Source organism: Falco rusticolus, chromosome 1 (assembly GCF_015220075.1).
Source record: "Falco rusticolus isolate bFalRus1 chromosome 1, bFalRus1.pri, whole genome shotgun sequence".
NCBI classification, from domain to species: Eukaryota; Metazoa; Chordata; class Aves; order Falconiformes; family Falconidae; genus Falco; species Falco rusticolus.
Window position 1 is genome coordinate 80,154,482 of NC_051187.1, and position 20,944 is coordinate 80,175,425.

General features: G+C 38.8%; 1 protein-coding gene and 1 non-coding gene across 10 annotated transcripts in view; both read right to left on the reverse strand.

The window, feature by feature from the left end:
- Positions 1-222: 222 nt before the first annotated feature.
- NSD2 (nuclear receptor binding SET domain protein 2) overlaps positions 223-20,944 on the reverse strand; it is a 102,812-nt gene continuing 82,090 nt past the window's right edge. For 6 of the 9 annotated variants that reach the window (XM_037386636.1, XM_037386652.1, XM_037386594.1 and 3 more), the window contains 13 exons: positions 15,187-15,318; positions 14,029-14,152; positions 12,824-13,024; positions 11,963-12,142; positions 10,770-10,926; positions 9,831-10,036; positions 9,291-9,394; positions 8,767-9,036; positions 8,555-8,671; positions 6,565-6,706; positions 5,712-5,818; positions 3,943-4,147; positions 223-3,025 (listed from right to left, as the gene is read on the reverse strand). In XM_037386636.1, the coding sequence (XP_037242533.1) occupies positions 2,757-3,025; positions 3,943-4,147; positions 5,712-5,818; positions 6,565-6,706; positions 8,555-8,671; positions 8,767-9,036; positions 9,291-9,394; positions 9,831-10,036; positions 10,770-10,926; positions 11,963-12,142; positions 12,824-13,024; positions 14,029-14,152; positions 15,187-15,318 (2,214 nt within the window). In that variant the 3' untranslated portion in view covers positions 223-2,756. Of the gene's footprint in view, positions 3,026-3,942; positions 4,148-5,711; positions 5,819-6,564; positions 6,707-8,554; positions 8,672-8,766; positions 9,037-9,290; positions 9,395-9,830; positions 10,037-10,769; positions 10,927-11,962; positions 12,143-12,823; positions 13,025-14,028; positions 14,153-15,186; positions 15,319-20,944 lie in introns of those variants that run through there. The other 3 variants (XM_037386626.1, XM_037386613.1, XM_037386656.1) reach the window with 2 other exon arrangements.
- Positions 6,852-6,984, reverse strand: LOC119142576. Its single transcript, XR_005102335.1, has one exon.

Sequence of the window (20,944 nt, forward strand, 5' to 3'; positions counted from 1 at the left end):
TACAGATCAATCTCCAAGTATGTGCTCAGCAGAAGGAACAAATTCCTCACAACTCAAAAGCAAACTCCCCAGTTTGCAGTCTCAGTGGTGCAAGCCTTTGTTGGCCCAAAGAGCTGAGCAGTAAAGAGCAGAGAAGAGGTAGAAGGAAGCAGAAAGTCAAGCAGCCACTTGCTAAGATCTGTTTGTGTGAATTTAACGTTACGAAAAGAGGGCTAAGAGGGGTTGCTTTGAATGCCAAAGTCTTTATTTACCCATAGACAGATACAAAATGGGTGGCTGACCTGCATCCTGCCATACTAAATGTGCTTGTGAGCCCACCCGAGAGGCAGGCAGGGAGCTGTAGGCTCTGTGACCCATCTTAGAATGGATGGTGTTCCTGCAGCAGTGCCCATCAGTAACTATTTGAGATGGTGGCTTCTGGAAGTGGGTATCTGCCTCTTAGGCCCTGGGGCATAACTGTTCCAGGGTGCCAGAGCTGTTACACTATACATGAAGAGGAAAAAGCAACGAAACAACTAAAAAATTAACAAATTATAAAAGCAATGGAATGTAAAGGTAAAATTTTATAATAACTTATTTAGAAGTATTCTTATAAAGCCTTCCTTACATAGTAACAGTATTCAAAGAATGGTCCCAATGACATCAAATTCCTTCATTTTGTTTAAAAGCAATGAGGAAAATCTTTCTGCTTTACTAGCTGATCTCACTTTCCTCTCCTTAAAAACCACTATTATAAAAACATACATAATACCATTTTTTCATTTTGGCTTTAGGCACATCTCATGCTTCAGTCCTGGTATAACAAATATCCATAGCAGAGGGAGTTTCCCTTCAAAATCAATTAAGAAATGTTCATTTTTAGCTCAAGTGCAAGGCTTGGCATACCACTTTAAAAAATGCAAAAATGTAACACTTCCCTCTATACTGAACTGTGCTATTTTTTCAAAATTGTTTGAAAAAAATTAACCTTCCAGCAGTGTTTACGAAAACGGATGAAAAGAACAAAGCAGTCTGGTCACAAAATAGAACCCAAAGAGTTCAGGATAGGGCAATGCTACATTTCAAACCTCTTTCCATAAATTTCTTCTAACAAAACCAAAGTTTTTACATGTTGGGAACAAAACAATTCCAAAAACTAAATCTGCAATCAAATCCTGAAGAAATACTTTGAAAAAAAAAATACACTTTCATGATATAGCAAGGCTTCATTTTCAAAAGGGCTACACAGAGTGCACTATTAAAGGCAAACTAAGCTAGAACATACACAAATTACTAAATGGACATGAAGGCGCACATTGTGTTTATATAGGCTAGGTAACAATGGCACAAGTCAAAACTTACTTGTAACACTGCCTAATCACACACCAATGACATGCACTGGGAAGAAAACAGGTAAAGACATTTTTCTTTACCGTTTTTTCCTAGTTCTAATATTAATTTCCATCAATACTAAATCTTGTATATTTATCTCTCTGCAAGTGTGAGAACCTAACGGGAGCAAATAATTCAAAACAGCTTTGCTGACACAACACAGTGGCAATAAGACAGTTGAGAGCAGAGCTCCTAAAAAAGTAAATAGTTTCAGTCTGCCGAGTCAAGTAGCCAGTTTTAGATAAACTACCAAAAGGAACAGAGTCAGGCTAAATTTCACATTACAGTTGTTCCTTATGTGGTTCTTCAAAAATCTATTTCACTTTTAATTAGTTGTTTTGAATTTAGTTCTTGCACTTCAGTCAAGTTCCATCTTCTGTTTCATTCATGGGTTTTTCTCTGTTCCTTGTTGGGCATTTTTTGCATTATCACAAAGTTGTAATGCTTGGACTCCAAGCATTCCAAAGAAATGTTTGCCTCTGTGTTTTACTTGACATTAAGGGGAAAAAAAATCAAGTAATTTTTTTCAAATAATAGGTTTGGCAAGATTTTTTTTTTTATTAAGGCACAAAAAACCTAGAGTATTGGGCCTCGATTGCAAGACAATATACCTTTAAATCCAGACTTGTACAGCTCTGCAAGATCAAGTAACTTCTATTTTGCTGGAATAAAATACAGGAAAAAACAGTATAGAAAAAAATCTCTTCCAATGTAAGACTTCCCCTCTCTGGTACAGGGTGTGCCTTTCCCACCATGCACTGTATTTCTTGGTGGAAGGATATTTATAAACATGTTTGTTTAAGAATCATTGGAGAGCTATTTTATAAGAGCACAAACAAACTGTTATGTGTGTGGTTATAGCGAGATACGCACCTGGATCATGAATGGCATTCAAGCACTTGCTCAAAAACACACAAGGCAAGCAAATCTCATTGGGACCACAGACCAAGCCATTTTTACTTAAAAGGACTTGAGAGCTAATAACTTCTTTCAAGGATATACTATTTAAAACTTCTGTTGGTTGACAAATACTAACTCAAAAACCTATGTTTATGCCTACCTGATTTGATTTTAACCTACCTCCAGCCTGAAAGTATTTTGGAGGGAACCTTTTACATTCGCAACAATTCAAGTGTAACTGTAATGCAGAGTAATAAGTTTGGTTTGTCCTGAAATTTTCTGAACTATGCAGTTCGTTATCAGTGCAGAAGCAGCAGGAGACTGCTGTCGTTGGCTCAGTGGATTTATAAAAAACAAAACAAAACAAAATAAAAAAATCCCCCCCACGTAACCTTTACAGAATATATGTAAAATTGTGTCCTTCCCTGGTCATATTCACAACTTATCTACAAGATAGTGTTGGCAGTAGCAACTGCAGTCCATGACTATTTGCATTCAGCTCTCATCCATCTGTTCCTCTGCTTTCTCTTAGGCTTCAACTTGTTCAGTTTTTTGCGGGGTTTCTCAGACTTCTGAGTTTCAACAGAATCCACCCCGAGAACATGTTCAGAGCAGCATAACTGTCCATTCAACATAGAATTTAGTACTGTCCCATCTTGGTGTTCCTTGCAGAAAGAATTTGGGCAGAAGTGGCAGAAAGAAACAGAAGGTTTGCCACAAACATCACAGTGGTGCCAAGGACACTCCCACTTCCCTGCAATCAAAACCAAAGAGCGCATTAGTGGGGAGTACAAGGTGTCATCATCTTTTAAACAAGTGTTGTGTTTTAGCAGCTGAACAATACACGATTTTCCTGACAAAGCACGATGAGACAGCAACTATCAGGGCTAATCTCAAAAATCAAAATGCTACATCATACTTCTAAAGCTCAACTGACAGCAGGAAGTAGCAGACTTGACATCCTCTCATTTGAATACAGCAGTCAACTCTAGCTAGAAGAAATTATTCAGGCTTTATTCAACAGCATTTTATAGAGCTTGCATCTGGTAGGGCATCCAAACATCCAGTCAACTGCTGCCTACAGTTACAATGCTCGCCTGTTTGTTGCAAGTTTTGCTCAGGGACAGCTAGTGTGCTTTACCTAGAGACATCCTTTTGCCCCAGCATATTTTGTCAGTCACCGTTTTACTTGTTTCTAGAATAACAGGCTTTGCCTGCTTCACTTCTTCATAGCCCACCTGACACGGCTGACTGGAACCAGGTAGCTCCTGTGGTTGGTGGGACTGCAGCCTCATGTCTGCTGCCCTTAACATTTTCCTACTCGCCTTGTTCCAGATGCTGCTGCTATTTTTTTGGCTTGAACCAAAGTGGCTTCATGCGTTTCTTAGATATAATCAACTTTGCTGTGACAGGGCCACAGTGCTCCTACCAAGTGATGTACTCAGTCACCTACACTTGTAAAACAAAAAGCTCATTTTGCCAGAGAGGCAGGAGAAAGGCTGTCATCTTGTCTCCATACTCAAGATGAGCTCCCACATGATGCACGAACAAAGTTCTCACCATACGAGAACAATGTTTTCAAGATGACACCCGTGACAAGGTTTCAGTGCAATAAATGAGGCACCTGCACAAGTTTTTATTTACAGAATTTTAAGAGGCAAGCTGACTCACCAAAAGGACGTTTCACCAAACCAAGACAGGAGAGATGATAAGCTTTAGTACAAGATTTCCTGTCGCACAATACCAGCTGGCCTCCATCACCACAACGGAAACAATCATCTTCAGATTGTTTCTTCCCTTCATTTTTCGTTCTGCGTCTCCGTGTTCTCTTTTTGGTCTTTTTGCCTTTTTCTTCTGAGGCATTAGTGGAAGAATTCTAAAAGAGTAAGATCCAAATCTGTAAATGCCCGTTTTGCACAGGAAAACCACCACACAGCCTAGCAAAACTGTTGGCATGCCTGGCAGGCCTGTGCATGCAGGGAAAAATTTGCCTTGGCGCAGACTTATCCAGTGCCTCACCATGCCTCTGTGTTGACAAAAAAACTCCACACTGACCCTTGCAAAAAGCTACTCCGAAACCAGATCTTGTCCCTACAGTTCCTTCTTACTGGAAAGCTCTTCCACTTTCTTATCAATGGAAAAAGGTCTTCCAATTTCCAGCCTAATCTACTTGCGGCTAATGTACCCCCATCTTGTTCTTGCAGCACCAATCACTTCAATATCCATTTTTCTCTTCCACTTGTGTACTCACGCTCGAATTACTAAAACGAGTGTCCTCTTCTCTTTGAAGAACAGACAGCAGAATTTCAGGAACTGCAGCTGTGTCCCTAATGCTAGAAAGAATATACCAAACCTCACCCGCATTTCAATCTGACATTCTGCTACTTGCATTTCAACTCTCCTTCACGAAATCATAGAAAAACCATTCTGGATGTTTTTTCAACATTCCTACCATCATTCCTTCCAACCTCACCCCAGTAATCATTACCTACTTTCTTTAAAATTAGCCCATTCTATCTACCAGTGCAGACATCCCTGCAAAACTGAACTGTATCTTTTCATTTCTTTATGGCTGTCTGTGTAAATTGACCACAAGCTTAAGTGAAACCTCACTTTAGCCTAACCCTTAACAAAAACCAGCTGGGTGAATTCTGGAGATTTTAAGTCCACCCTCTGAAGTACCTGATACTGAGCAGTATGTAGGAGCACAATAAAGTGCTGCCTTTCTATATCCACAGGTGAGATTTTCCCTCGCACTCCTATGCCAGCCCTTCAGGAAGCCCCATCAACTGCTGGATTACAGGTTTTAAATTAACTTTGTATGACACAAATCATACAGGTCATTTCTTGACATGATTTGGTATCATTCAAAACTTACATTTCAATTTAATGTTTTTTAACAAATCTTAAGAAAATAATCATATTTTAAGGTTTAGATGGCAGAAATATAAACCCCAGTATCCAAATAATCTCGCTGACTGTAGTTAGGCTTGTTCTTAGTCAGTTTCTACCTCCTACAATCCTTCCCGTCCCCACACTTCAAATGGGACTGGGAAGGTTACTCCTCCTGTAACCCCTTTTTTAATATGCTTTTGATTCCAGAAGCTAGCACCAGCAGCTAGCAATATTTCTTATTCAGGACCCGAAGTAATAAATTTCTCATAGGAGAAACTGGAGAAATTGTTTTAGGGTGCTCGCAAAACCTTGCTCGCCTGCTGTACTATTACAGCATAAAAACGTATTCTTCAGCACCAAAGTTATGTTTGGCAAAAGGGTGCCTCCATCTTCCCAAGGAAGGGAAACCATAAGCTTCTTCCTCAGAGGACAGGTAGCCTGTGTTCAAGCAGCATTGACCCTTATAACAACACAAAACTGGTCCACAAAAAAAAATAACAAGGCTAGTAGGCGAGATACTGTTAAAATCTCAATGCATTACTTGCCTTTGGTCTGTCCCCAAGAAATCCACTGCAGTTTGGGGCACCACATTTGCAGACTGTTTTTTCATTGCCCAGACAGTCAAGGTTGTAATTAAAAGTCAACTCTGTACCTGAGTGAGATAAGACATACCCTTTCATTATGAAGGACAAGGTAACAAAGCCTATCAAAATTATTACAAACAGATACAGGTTTCATTATCTGTTGCCTGGTTTTCAGACTATCTGTCTGCTGATCTTTTAGCATAAGATTTTCCCCCTCTTTACTGCTCATAAGCATTGACAATGATTAACTAGATGCCAGTACAGCATGACATCTTATGCAATTACATTTAAAAATAAATTGGTCTGACCTCACAACACTGTGCATGTGTTGTGTCTGGTCTACATACACACACATTATATATCTCTATATCTCTATATACAGAGCTAGACATACCTATAGATAGACAGATATATGTGTACGCGTGCATGCGTGTACACAAACCAGAATACAAATACTTTCAAACAGCCGCCTACATCCACTCCTTAAGCTTATTATCTTCACTTGAAAAGATGCAGAAGTACTGTTTGAGATAACTAAAACAAAAACTGTGCTCTACAATGTGAAACGAATGCAAAGATACTAACTAGGGGCTCTTTGGTGTTCCCTTAGAAGCAAGCAAAAAAAAGCAGCCATGAGACTCTCTATTAAGAAACATTAAAGTAAAAGGCAGATCACAAAGCATCTCTTCTGTGTGCCGAGTTCTCTACAAAGACGTTTGCACTGAATCAGTTAAACCATGACCGTCCCACCCATAAGCGTGCAAAAGTCTTAACTCAGGGAATATTAAACCAAACCCAACATAAGCTGATATACCTGCAGGAATGTCGCACACAGCAAACAGGCCGACACGGGTGTCTCCATTTACTGTCCATTTTAGGGTTTCACAATTTGGTTGGCAGCTGTGATTCATAAACCGAGAATAATTTCCTTTGGGGCCAGCATCAATAATACGGTCCTGGAGATCAAACCAGCAACAGATTGAATGTTTTTTCTCCCCCCTCTCTTGCAAAATATTAAATATCCATAAATTATTTCAGTAGTTGCATTCAAAGCAGACATGGTGTTGCTATCCAGAAGCACACAAGCAAACTGATGGTACATGTTGTATTGAAAACTGTAGTGTCTCATGTGGCCTGGAACGTGACACTCCCAAAGCAATACTCATGCTCTAGCTCACATTTTCCCAGAACCCATCGCAGCCACACACGGCAGGATAAGCGTTCTTGTGAGCACTGTGGTGGTCATGTCAAAGAACCCCCTCCCTCCCTCCAGAAAGCCTCAAAACTCAAACTCAGTCCATTTACCTTTTACTTTGCATTCACAAAGCTGTGACACATTTACAAATACTGTGCTTTATGGTATTTACCAAGTCACTGCATGATTACTTGCAGAGATTACCAGTTTCTCACCAGCTTTCTTTCCCCAAATCAGCCTAGTTTAAACAAAAACAAGCTCTTGGTAACGTAAAAAAATCCCATCCCTATACACAATTGCCTTTTAATTTTTATCTTCACCAAACATATCAGACTAACAAAATAAGTCTTGAAACAGCCAGAACTGTGTTTCTTTGCACAGCTGCTTAAGAAAACCTTGCTTATTTATGAAATAATATTATAGTTTCCTTCTAACTCATTTTTGTAATGCACATATATGATTGTCATGACTACGCGCACATACATCCAGGCACTCTAACTGCATGGCCAGCTCAGCCTCACAATAACAGGCATTTTTGCAAGATAAAACCAATCAGCATTTGTTAACTATGGCAAGAGTCAAATACATATTTGGTCCAGATATCTAAACGCACTGATGTTGTATGTCAGCTTAGTAGCGGGGTGAGAAATTCAAGTGTTCAGAGAATTCTGGTTTCACCATTCTTGGGTGATAACCCCTGTGCAGGAACTCCTCAGTTACAGGACTAATGAAAACAGTAGCTGTGGAAATACAGAGCAGGACAGTCTTGAGCAAAATAAAGGTGATTACGACTGAAACAATATACAAGACTGACAGCCAATTCTTTGTTTTTCTCCTAAGTAGCTGTTTGGGGACTGAAGCTAATATATATATATATATAAAATCAATGCCCTCTGTTGTCCAGGTTCTCTAATTTCTTCTCTTTCTCAGGAATAAAATACTCAGAGGTGTGCACAGAGAACCACAGATCCTGAATTAATTTGCTGCATTAATTAATCTGCTGGATTACTTTGCTGCAGAATCGATACGTGGAGTGCTGGCTGGCTACAAAATGCAGTTAGTGCCTTCAGAAAAGTTTCTACAAAAGCACAAGTCTAGTTTTGCTATAAACAAAGAAAACTATGCATAGCAGCAAAAAAGAATAAATGCCCAATATAGGACACAGCCTCACAACTATATTCCATGCTATTCTCATGTGAGATTTTTTTGTGGTTAAAATTTCAGTAAAAGGATTGCTAACAGTAATTCTTTCAACTGTATCATTACTATTTCCTGAAACTTCATACTTCCTTTTAAGACTAGGTAAATAAATACCGTTGCTGTAATTGATTTCGAGCAACAAAGCACAATTTATAGACCTTAATATATTATAGACTTTATTACATTATATAATAATTATAGACTTTATTACATTACGCACTTAGAACTAATGAGATGCATTATATATATATAGAATGGAGCAAGCAGGCACAGAAAGTACAACATTGCGAATACATGGAACTGCAGAACATCAAAGGTAGCAGAGTGCTCTACCAAGGTAATCAACAGAAGGAAAAAAGATCAAAATAATGTTATAATTAAACAAGGGAAAAAATATACAATACTATACCTTATCAATAGTAAGCATATAGAAGTGGGTGATGTCATTTTCATGTGCATATTTGATTCTTGCCATACATTCCTCTTCATCAATGAGTTCACCAACATACTCATTCACAAACTCTCCCTGAAAGATACCAAGTATCACTAGTAAAGTATATACCAAACCCACAAACAACATCACAAGTCACCGATTCTTTGCCAGGCAAGAATGATTCATACCTTTTTAATGTCCCTCTTAGCAACCAGACCCCACCCTTTGCCGTCAGTTTTGATGATCTTTGTCTCAGGGTACTGACGTTTCGTAAAGCACTGGTTTTGGCACCGTTCTCCAGCTGGACAAACTTGTGGATGGCATTCGTACATCAGCATCCGATTTAGGCACTCAGAGTCAAAGCCGCAAGGGTTTTCATCTGTGGGTTTGCAGTTGCACTTGGGAATCTCAGAAATGTCAGCAGTATATATCTGCACTTTACCACAAGGTTTATTGACCTGAATAATACACCAAAACAGTTCAAAGATCACTATAAAACATTTGAATTTATTTTAAGTTATTGCAGTGGTTACTGATTTGGTTTTGCAATACTAGATGTTCCAATGGAAGCAAAATTTCATCATATCATGACTATAAAAGCATGATTACCAGCACATCATTGTACCCTCTCCTCCCCATCTCACCACTCAGCTCTTCCACTCCACCGCTGGCTTAGACCTTTGAGTATCCAGTGAATTTTCTCAAACTTTACCTTAATATGCTTGTATGGTGGAGGTTTACGTTCACTTTCTTGGGTTTCTTTGGCTTCTCGCTGTAGCTTTATTTCTCGAAATCGAGCTTCAGCTTCTTGCAAAGCTAAAAAAGATTGTTGTATTAACAGAAAGGCTAGAAAGAGGATTCCTTCCCCCAAGCTGACTTCCCATGTGTGTTAAAGAATCATCTTCTACTTCCTAGTCCCATCATTCAATTTTCTTGCAAACAATGTTTCTGGAGCGTTAATGCTCTTACCATATGTATCAATTCTACTCTTTTTGTCTCCCAGTTAGACTCACCATTTCCTTTCCAGAAAGTAAAAACCATGAGAAATCACTCCCATTAGATGCTAGGCTTTTACAAGCCATGAAAATAATGCTTTCATTCACAGCAATAGTGACTACTGCCCAGGACACCAAAACATTTTTTTAATTCAATATCGTAAAACAAATGTACAAATCCAGACCCAAGGCTATGTGTGAAGAAAGTAAAGCATGCATACCGCAAGATTAATTTTTGTTTACTTTTAGCTACGTACCATTTTTGAAGACTTTTCCAATTCCTTTGATCCCGTGGTATCTACTCCCTCTGTCTCCCTCCATGTAAGGGAACACCCGTGCTTGGTGCGTCCAATAGTAATCCTTAGAACCAAAGAAAAACACAGGAAATTCTCCGATTTCATGCTTCATTTTCTGGATATTTGGGGGAACGTTTTTTGGATGGCAAACTTCTGCAGGCCACCATCTAGCACAGACGTAGAAATAAAAAAAATACAGCATTTTAGTCAAGCTCTTTCTGCAACAGTTTAACAAAATCACCCTAAACAGCAGTAACTGATTATTACTTCTAAGATCCAAGTGGATTTAAAATCTTTTCCTCCCCCCACTCGCTAGGCAAAGAGAGAAGACAGGACTAGAGAAGGAAAGCCCAACGCTCAAATCTGTGAGGCGCTTTTGCAGCCTGCAAGATAAACATACACATGAAGCGCCTTGCATCTGGTTAGCAATAACATCATCTTTAACAAGACCTGCAATCACTGTAACTGTCAAAGATCAAGAGACAGCTGATAATAGCTATTAATGCTTTCTGGGATAAACCCCACCCACCTCTGTCTCACTCAAATCTCAATGAAGTGTAAAACACTGACAACCTGAGTGACTTCTCTCCCAGCCTGCAAGGCAGTAATTTAGCCCATTACAAATTATACCAGCTTAATTATTTGAAGAGATCTCTGAAACAAAAAGGGTTGAAGACTCATGCACTGGAAACAGATGTCAGAAGACCACAAGGAGTCCTGTATGGGTAATGCCTTGGCCCAGAGCAGCAGTGAAGCTACAAGTCTATGAACTTGAACCTTGCAAGAAGATGGGGTCCCTATTTCACAGAGGAATGGGAAATCTATGTGCAGCCAGGCTGGCCTACAGAAGCAACCAACTGTATGATCCTGTACTGTAAAAAATAGAACTATTAATCAGACCTGTAATTTCCCAGTTTAACCCAAATAATATCCTGGAAATGGAGCTTCTTCCCTGCCCTGCAGTCATTGCAGTACCAGCTCCCATCTGGCATTTCAATGTTTAAACAGTCTGGGTGAAATGCTGCAGGACATGACTCGCAGCACAACAAGCTTCCTCCTTCAGAGAGAGAGAGTGAAAAAAAAAAAAAAAGGTTGGAAACATCAAGACAAAAATAACAGTTTTGCATCCCAACCAGGTTCAAAGTAGTGCGATACACATGTGGTAGGCTCAGTTAGAAAATAAATGGTTAAAACATGCTGGCCTGCAACAAATACGTATCGTTTAGTTGTGTACAAAAACCAAAAGGTCCTTACTAATTTGAATGCTTAACAGACTAGGATTAGAAATATATACAAAATAACAAGCAAGCTAGTGATAAAAAAGCCAGAATAATGTACCACAAATTATAATTACTTTGTTTTACTTTAATGACTACATTATAGTTAACATAGTTTACTATATATTAATATTTCACTGTCTGCAAAATTTTAACAGATTTCTCTTGTGGTTTTTTTCCTGGGGGGAGAGGGAATGAGGTTGGTAGTTTGCTCCATGAATTATCAAGTGGAAAGTTACCTACAGCTTAAAAGCTGCTATGCTGCACGTTAATTTGTTACCAAATCAGGTGAAATTTCACGGCTACAGTTTAATCAGCACTATGAATTCTGTGGTTCTCAATAAGAAAAACAATTATTCTACAATGTAAAACAAAACACTGTTAATTAGTGGCTCTCCCAGCAACAACTAATACTGATTCAGTTTGCTGTCTGTGCTAAACTAAAAGCAACTCTTAAAAATATTTATGTTTTAATGTTACATATTAGCAATAAAGAAAAAGCTTCAGCACACTGAACACAGGGGAAAGCACAGAGATACTTCTCATGACGTGTCTCTGGTAAAGAATTAAATCAAGCTTCTGGTTGCTGGACAACGTCCAAGAAAAATTCTTTAACAAATGGTATCTGCAAAAAAAGGATACTCAAAAACTTGAAGCAGCACAAGCCAACCTGAAGTTATTTCAATACCTAACAGAGCCTAACTTAATATGCCACATTTCTAATGATTTTCTATAAATATATTAGTAAAATAAAATTTAAATTAAAGATTAAAATGCTCTGATGCTGCATTTATGAAGAGTTTTGCATCGGTTTACCTTTTGAACACACAAAGCACCAGCTCACATTGACATGCGCATGATGACTTTTTCCTTTCATGGCAGTGAAATGATTCGTACAAACAATGCTGTTGGAAGCGATGACTGCACATCCCGCGGCAATGCAAACGTCTCCAGCATGGTATGCAACAGGACAGCGAACACAACGCATCATCTTTCCTAGCAAAGCAGAATACTGCCACATTATTTTTGAACAAAACCGATTCATTATTTGAGCTAAAAAACGGTAGTACTGCCTGAGGGAGCCTACATACACAAAAAAAATGTATCAATTATGTTTTCAAAGCCTGCATATTTGCATTTAGCAACAATACTGAATTAACAAAGGGTTTTTTTTAAAAACCTTACACTGAGTTTAAAGCACGATAATATTTAAACATGAAGGCTTTAATTATGCATACCAGGGTAGACAAGCTTTCCTCAGTCACGCAATTTTGTCTACAGATGTTGCCCAAAGCTAAAAATATGCACAGAATCAAATGTCTCCCCATTCCGCAAGCCTTGCCGCAGTATTTGTACATTCACAGGTCTTGCCCTCGCTCTGCTCAGCCTGTCTCTCCTCATCATATATGCATTCTAGAGCTCATTCTCTCTTGAGAAGAAAACATGGTTAGCTATAGATAACTGAAAGCTAGTTAAAAAAAAGAACACAACCAAGGTAAATACTCAAGTTGGCTAAAAATGGTTCAATTATTGTTTTTAAAAGAATTCTGAATTGATCAATAGTGTATGCATGCCTGAAAAATTACAGCTAGCAGCTATTAAATGGGCAAATTCCTTACCTTAATATACCATAAAAAGACTTAATTCATCAGTCATAAAAACGTAAAATGAAACTACCTTTTGAAATTCGTGGATGTAAGGGGTTACTAACATGACAACTCAGGCAGCTGTGGAGAGGACATCGAAACCCCCTGTTCTCAAACACAGTAAGATGAAATTTTTTCACACAAGCTTCATGGTAGAATTTTCCACAATGGGATACGACGCAGCGTTTCACATCTGCCTTTCTCTCCTTACACACAAAACAGGTATGCACACCTAATGGCAAAAGTAATACAAATAATGTAACTAATTTTTCACCCAAACACGTGAATTTAAAATGCTTCTGCTGTGAGTTTTTGTTATGCATGAGGAAGTTGCTTTTGTTGTGGATTTTTCTTTTAACAAACTCAGATCAAATCCTCTTACTTGATGCAAGTCTATTTACTTTAACTCTTCAGTAAATACTAATCTGCTCAGATACATATAAAATGAAGTTACAATGCAAACCCATTGCAGTTAAAATTGTACACAACACCCAAAGCTCACCGATCTGCTTTTACATTCTTATTTATAAGCCTCAGTACACCGGGATGACTGTGAATTTAATTTTTTTTTTTAAAGCAGTGAACTAGGATAATGAGTTGTCTGTGATCCTGTGAAATTTGAAGCAGGTCCACAAACCAAAGACAAGCATCCTCTAATTTTATCTCTGGACCGCTTGGAACACCTTTATTTTGAAGCAGCCTTGTTCCAACAAGGTTTACTGTGTGTACTGAAATAAGCTTATGAGCAAGAACGCAAATCTTTTATGTAAAGTTTTGAGATTCAGAACTTCCAAGCAGTTATTATAGGATTAAAAGCAAATGAAATTAATAGCAGGAAGGTAGTCTTTTAATAGGAAGAGCGGAAGATTGATATAGACAGACTGAAAAAGGACTTAAAATGTTTCACTTGCTGCTGTTTTCTAGGATTTCTTAACTCTTTGTGGCAGACTAAATCGAATCTGTAATTGTACTCAGAGAGCAAATATTGTGCAGTTAAGGTGGCAATGGAATTCAGACTAAATCAGCCAGGTTACAAGACAGTTCTCACTGAAAACAGAGTGAGCTTTATAAAACATGGCACACTTAATGGTACTATATGAATTCCCACCCTGTCAGGCACCAAAGGATAAATATGGTTTCTCCAAAGATACATACTCTGTCCAGGAGGATTTCCTAGAACAACTTATGGGAAAACTACAACTTTTTTTTTTAATTAATAGAAAGGGACAAACTTGCCTGATGTACATTCACTACAAATGAATTTTCCTGCTGGTCTTCCAGAGAGGCCAAGGCAGCTTACATGAAAAGCTCGATAGCAAAGTCCTTCACACAGTAGGAGATCACCTGTTTTTTCACACAGCTTTTACAACACAAAGGCATTGAATGTTAAAGAGAAATTCATATGTGGAAAAAACTGTTTATTCCTTTTCATATATTGCTCCTGAAAATCTCTTTTCCCGTTGTGGAAACCAAATTTAACAAGTGAAAGATAATTTTACAAGCATCATCACATGCCCTGGCTTCCAGTAGAAACAGGTAAGAGTCATTAAACCGCTAGAAATACCACTCATAGAACCACGGTTCATGAGTAAATATAATCTGACAGAAAAAAGGAAAAGAAAAAAAAGCTTTAAGAAATTTTCCCTGAGCACACTGATGCATCTGAGTAGGGTTAAAAAGCATCCTTATTTTCCTCCTCCTTGGCAAAAGGAGATTAATCTAGGTGGCACAATGATACTTGTATGTCTGAGTGGTTAGCAATGACACATGCATAACTAAAAATGAACCGAACAATAATGCTGGCAGAATTTAAGGGATTAGCCAACATTTACAGACGGCTATAACCTCATCATGACTACGTACAAGAAATGGAAATATAACTGCTTGCCCAGTCTCGTGAAAACAAATTCCATCTGTTCATTTGTATTGTGTAGTCATTTCATAATCTAAGCACTCTCTAGAATAGTTTGAGAAAGCTTTTTGCTTTCAATTAGCTTGCCACACAGACGTGGCTACCAATGCATCACTGCAATCTCTGCTGCAGTAGCACAAAACCCACTGGGTTTTACTTCCCCCTCTTTATTAACAGATAAGCGAGCAGCTCTTCTCAATCATTTAACTAGTTACCTGGCAACACTCATGCGCTTATTCTGAGGTACAAATTACGCTTATCATAGAGATCTGGAAACTCAAGCAGAAAGGCTAAGTCACTTATTGGAGGTCAAGAAAAAATAATAACTAGGAATTAAGAACGCCATTTACTGCCATGGCACCCTCACCGCTCACACATGATAAGCCTGTTTCTGGCCTATTATTGTCATTTTCATATTTAAAAAGACCTTTTCTAGGAAACCTCAGAAAACACGGCTCACTGCCCCAGCTAACATCTCTCACCTGACACACATATTCTTTTTTTGTTCCTGCTCCTCGCTCAGATTTTTTGGATGATATAGACACTTCAGTCTGAGTTTCATCAGCACTTTCATAGGGAGACTCTGACCGCTCATCTCCTTGGCCATCGGAGATCTGAAGATTAAACATACATGTTAGAGAAAGCAGTCATGTGTGGTCAATTTTGTACAGAATATCATCTGAAGGAAGCAAACAGGCTGCAGTTCAAACTAGCAGATTTAGGCACACTCTTTCAGTTTGGTTTCCCCCACCTTTAAAAAACAAGCTCAGTTAATACCAGAGTATACATTTGTGGAAGTCTCATCAAAAGGACTATATAACAATCATCCCCAGCAACTCAAAAGCAGCCAAAACAAAACACCAAAACTTCGTAATAGAGCTTTTTATTTATAGTCATTTCTGTAATACAGTTAGCTAGAAATGCCTAGTCAGTAACACAGGGATACCTTCAAATCCTTTGATTAAAGTCTGAATATGTATTTTATGAGAGAGTAACAGTTCATTTTTAGAAAGAAACTCAGTAAACTTCAAGCTGCGTATGAAAGCCTCCGACCCAAATACTCTCCAAGAAAGTGGGAACAGTATATAGAAGAGAGGCAGAAAGAAAAAAAGTGGCTCCCTGAATATGTTTAACGAACATTATAGGCAATAATTAATTCAAAATACTACAACAGATAGAGCTGTTAGGGAGAAATCTTATATAACAGATCTAGATATATTAAAGATGGAGGATATTTAAAAATATTCACAATGTACCTAAAAAACACCCCAACCTAAGTAACATACTTAAAACAAAATATTGGGCAGTTTTCAGTTCAATAGAATTCAGGGAGGAATGGACAACAGAGTCATTTTTATCTCATGTTACACCAGAAAATGCAGAATTTCACACTGTTGCCCCCGGAGGGTACTCAGTGAGTTGTGTTTCACTATGTACATTCTCCAGGAGAGCACCAATTGGATGCTCTCCATCAATCTGGAATCACGAGAGAAACCTGTCACTTCTCAAGCTTGTTCTAACGGTTATCACACATACCATCAAAAATACTGCCTCATGTCCCTTTCGAGTTGTCTAAGCACAACTCACAGTTGATGATGATTTCTCCAGGTATATCAGCTATATTAAAAGCCTTTGGAAGCAGACATTTTCCTCTTGTGGAAGCATGCTGCAACTAAGCCCGTTTCAATCCTTTTTGGTAAGCCAGAATGCCCTCGTATTTTCTGCCTAAGGAACTTTTTCCAGCATCAAGGGAATTTTGGTGGGTTTTCTCTAAAACTTATCTGTACTTTAAAAAGGCTGTTGAAAATTCAGGCATGAAAGCTGGAAGCAATAGCCCATTAGGTCTCGTAAGTACAATACCCAAATCAAACCAACATGCTACTCTTCTTCACCGCTTCTGTTCCACTGTGTAAGGATTTCCCTAAGTCTTTTCAATACAGCACTGAAAGTCACTGTAAATTGCCGTGGTACTCAAGAGATCATTTTGCCCATAGCTGTTTGCCAGGATACAGACACTCTGCTTCATATGAAGAATTTGCTTTCTGGTTTGAGACATACTATCTCTTATTTATCTACAGTAAAGCACATTTTATTAAAAACGGTCCAGCTTACCAAGTAATGGAGACAGCTACGTGCAACCTCCCTATCGGCCAATCTTCACGTCATGTGTGTAAATTTATTAGAACTGATTTATTTTGAAATCAGAGAAAAATGTAAAGCTGAACCAGGCCTAGCATTACTCTATGGAATCCCTTTAGGAACAGTGGTTTTGAGCAATTACTTCTCACTGTTGCTGCCAGCTAACTTGCATTCCTCCATTTAACATTTGCTTTCCTTGACCATGTCTAAAAATATTTTGCAAATTGGATCAGATTGGCAGTTGTTGGTTGGTTGCCTGTTTTTTTGCAGATTACTTGCAAGGGTGTAAATGCATTTCCTCTGTGCAAATTCATACTATCAAAGCGACTCGTACCTACGCTTCACCTATGAATATTCCTACAACTGGAGTAATTTGGAGATTCTGCCCGGCTGTTTTAGAAGCGGTTAAACGAAACTGCATGTAAAATCACTGCTTTGATCAGGCACCAGGAAGTCCCCTGGAAGGAGCTGTGAAATAGTAAACTGCAAATGCAACCTAAGTGCTCGGCCAGGAGCAGCCAGTCCTGGCTGGGAAGGGGCAGATACAGAAAGGTAGCGTGGTAGTTTGGCAAAAACACAGGAACAGTTTCCCTTACAATGTAAGTAAACTTACACACATGCTTATTTCTGTTTAAACTATTCCCACAGAAACATCAAGTATTATAAGCAGTGCACTGCTCTAACATTTTTAGTGCCTCATTATGCTCCTGTTTCAACTAGCCAGAATTAGTCATGTTTAGAAAAAAAAAGAAAAAATAAACTGGAAGGTCTTAAATCTGTATCTTTCCTAAAAGAAGTACTCTTCTATGTTGTAAACAAAACAAGCAGTCTTATTATAACTTGACACTACGGTTGTCCTCCATCTCTTACCCACACCAAAAAGTACACCTAAAGCCCTGAGAAAAACTGCTCATGCAGCACACCGTAAAAGTTAAGACGATCTTCTTTCCAGCAGCAAAAGCTATACAGTCTCACCCTTGAGGATGTACTCCTCTTCCCCCAGATCATTACTTTTGAAAGCAGAGCAGAGAAACAGAACATATTCAGTGAGAAATCTACTCAGTCACAAGAGAATGAGGTTTGTTGCAAAGCAATGGTTTCCCAGATCTTCTTTGGTTTATATACTTGTAAAACGTTCAAATGAAGGATACAGACTTATAAACGGAAAGATAACCCTACTGGCAGATGACAGTTTTTCAGAAACCCCCTAAATACAAGTCACAAAATCCCAGCCGCTTGTGAAACACAGTTAACAGCCATTTTCCTACAGAACTGAGATCTTACTGCCTCGACATCAATGCACCAGCCCTTCATTTAAACTAAACTGTTACTGAGCCAAAAAGGAGCAGTGCTGGCAAGAACAAAACTACATCACAAATGCAACCACAAAGCCCAAACTGTATCAGCCCATTCCACAGAACACTTGGCGATTTACACCCGCCTATAGATTAATGCCAGATTTCAAGCATGAATACCAACACACATAGCATGAACAAAATACTTCAGTTCATCAATTGTATAGTTACCAGACTGAGAGTATCTTTCAAGATCTCTCCTTTACAGCTGTCAGAAGCCTCATACACTTCGCAAATCAAATGCTCTATTAACCATCAGTTTTGCACTACAGACAAGCCTGGATACCTGCTTATGGCTGTTGCAATTCCTAAGAATCAATACGTTCCTAAGAAGCTCAGCAACACACTTCTGATGCAGGCTGCTGCTGCAGAACGCGTTTCTTGGTCCCTGCTATCATTACCAAAGGTTTAGTGATGATACAACTGATATTATGTGATATCCAACAGCCACGTCACGTGTAACTCATGCACAGCTCATACCCACTCCACAATCATCTGAGACTTTTCGTATCCTCTAATTTTAGGGGGCTAATAAAGGGGGAGGCTAGCAGGTTCCCTGTTATAAGAGAGGGAAGCACTTCTTCAGGGTAATACGAAGTTTGACCCCAATTTCGTCTTACTTCTATCCCGCAGAAGGCGCAAGACCCCGTACCAGCCATCTCTCTTTGCAAGTAACCCCTGGTCTATCTAACCACCTTTTGGGAAAACTCCCTCTATGAAGAGAGCTGGAATTCAACACCTGAGCTCCTGAAGTTATTCCAGAATACCCGATGGAAATACCAGGGATGTAAAATGAGCACCTGTTCCTTCAGGCCTGTGTAGAAGAGGCTGAGACACCCTTCACCTAACGCTTCTTAGAGAAGACTCACAACCTAAAGACAAGTAGAGCATGAAATGTTTGGGAAAACTGTATGTGTACCCCAAACAAGCTGCAGCGGCACTAAAAGGTTCTGATTCACCAAGGGGACAGCAGAGTTGCACAATAAAAATACCTTTAGATTAAAACAGTCATTAACAAGATGATTGCTGGAAATCGGCTCATGCTGACATGAAACACAGACATCTCTAAAATTAAACATAAGGCTTTTGTGGTTTTTTAGCACAACTTTCCATCATGGAATGTTTAATAGTTCACATACAAGTGCCCAAATCGTGGCACGCAATAAAAATCAGCACAGGTTTTTGGGGGCTTTTTTCTTTAATTGTTGAGTTACAAATGTAAATCTTTCCCTTGTGATCATGTCAGAGCTTGTCTTGTCCTTACTTTTGTAATATAATCCCCTTAGCAAAGTAAATTGCATGTAATTAAGTCTTCTGATATTCAGGCCAAGGTTCAAAGTAATCAACGTTTAGATTAGTGGCAAAACCTGTTAATTAGCAATTTGTAGCAATTGCCGGTTTGCTCTTTTAATCTGTTTTACTGAGTAATTTCTTATTTCTCATAAAGACAAAATACTATCTTTAAGGTGCAAATTTAGGGGGAAAAAGGTGAGGCTGTTCAGACTCACAGCAAGTGACAAGCTTCTGCAATGAAATTGCACCCAAACTCTGGAATCGCCTCCACTTTTCATTAGCAATTACCGATGCTGCAACACAGAAGACACTTTTCTTCTGCTGAAGTTAGTATCATTGCAAGCAGCATCAAACTTTACATTCTGCACATCAATCAGGCTTTCCTTCCCATTTCCTTCCATTACTGAATGTCAACATTATTTTGCAAGGACTTGCCGGTGGAGGCTTTCACACTGCACTGCCTGAACGTTCAGCAGCTGGGTGGTATTTCAGAAATCAAACGCAGCTCTTTCTACTGGCAATTGTGCATCTGCGTACACAAGTGAGAGGAAGAGAAAAAACTGGCTTAAAAACAAATCATGAGCTTTGCTCTTCATTTGAGCTGGCCCGGAACTGACTTCAGGGATCAGTGAGGTTCAGGATAGGGCTGCTCACAGAAGCGACAAATCTACCGCCAGGCTCCCAAGGCAATCTTTCCTTTCCCATGTGTACCAGTTATTATTCATTACTATTATTCACACGTTAAGACTCCATGGGAACATGTAAGGACAAATTACCGCATTCTTCTGAGTTTTCTAGAGCTTTGTTATTGGGAAAACACTCATTACTGAGTCAAATTGGCACAAAATATTGGCATCTCTCTCAATTCTTTGGGTTTAGTATTATATTTTTACACATGAAAAGATACAAATTGTGGCAATGTGTCATTAGTTTAAGGATTGGGTCTACTCATCTCAAGGTATTTTGACCATACATTTCCGACAACAATTTTTTTTTGCAACCGTTACTCAAGCCCGCAACAGTCTGGGAATCAGCACATCAAGACTTTCTATCCCCAAAGTATTTTTAATTTTCTTTTGAACTATACGCTCAAACTCCCGGTTTGCAATAACCAAAGGAAGTGTTTAATGGATTCTTTCAAACATTGATCTATTTTTAGACAGACTATATAGGAATGCTTATAAAAACAATCTTCAACATTTTTAACTGAATGAAGATGCTTTGCACGCTGCAGTATTTGACGTATAAAGCCAGATTATACCAGCAACCACACTGAATACTGGGTAATTGTTTAATTGCTAAATGTAAGGATCAGACTGAGTGTTTTTTACTGCTGCCTGAACTACTACTCCCCGTTTTGTGCAAAAAGGATATATAATGTGCATAGGATTGTTTGTGCAATAACGGTTTCCTTCTCATGATTACTCTGAGTAACTAAGAAGTTGTTTTTGAT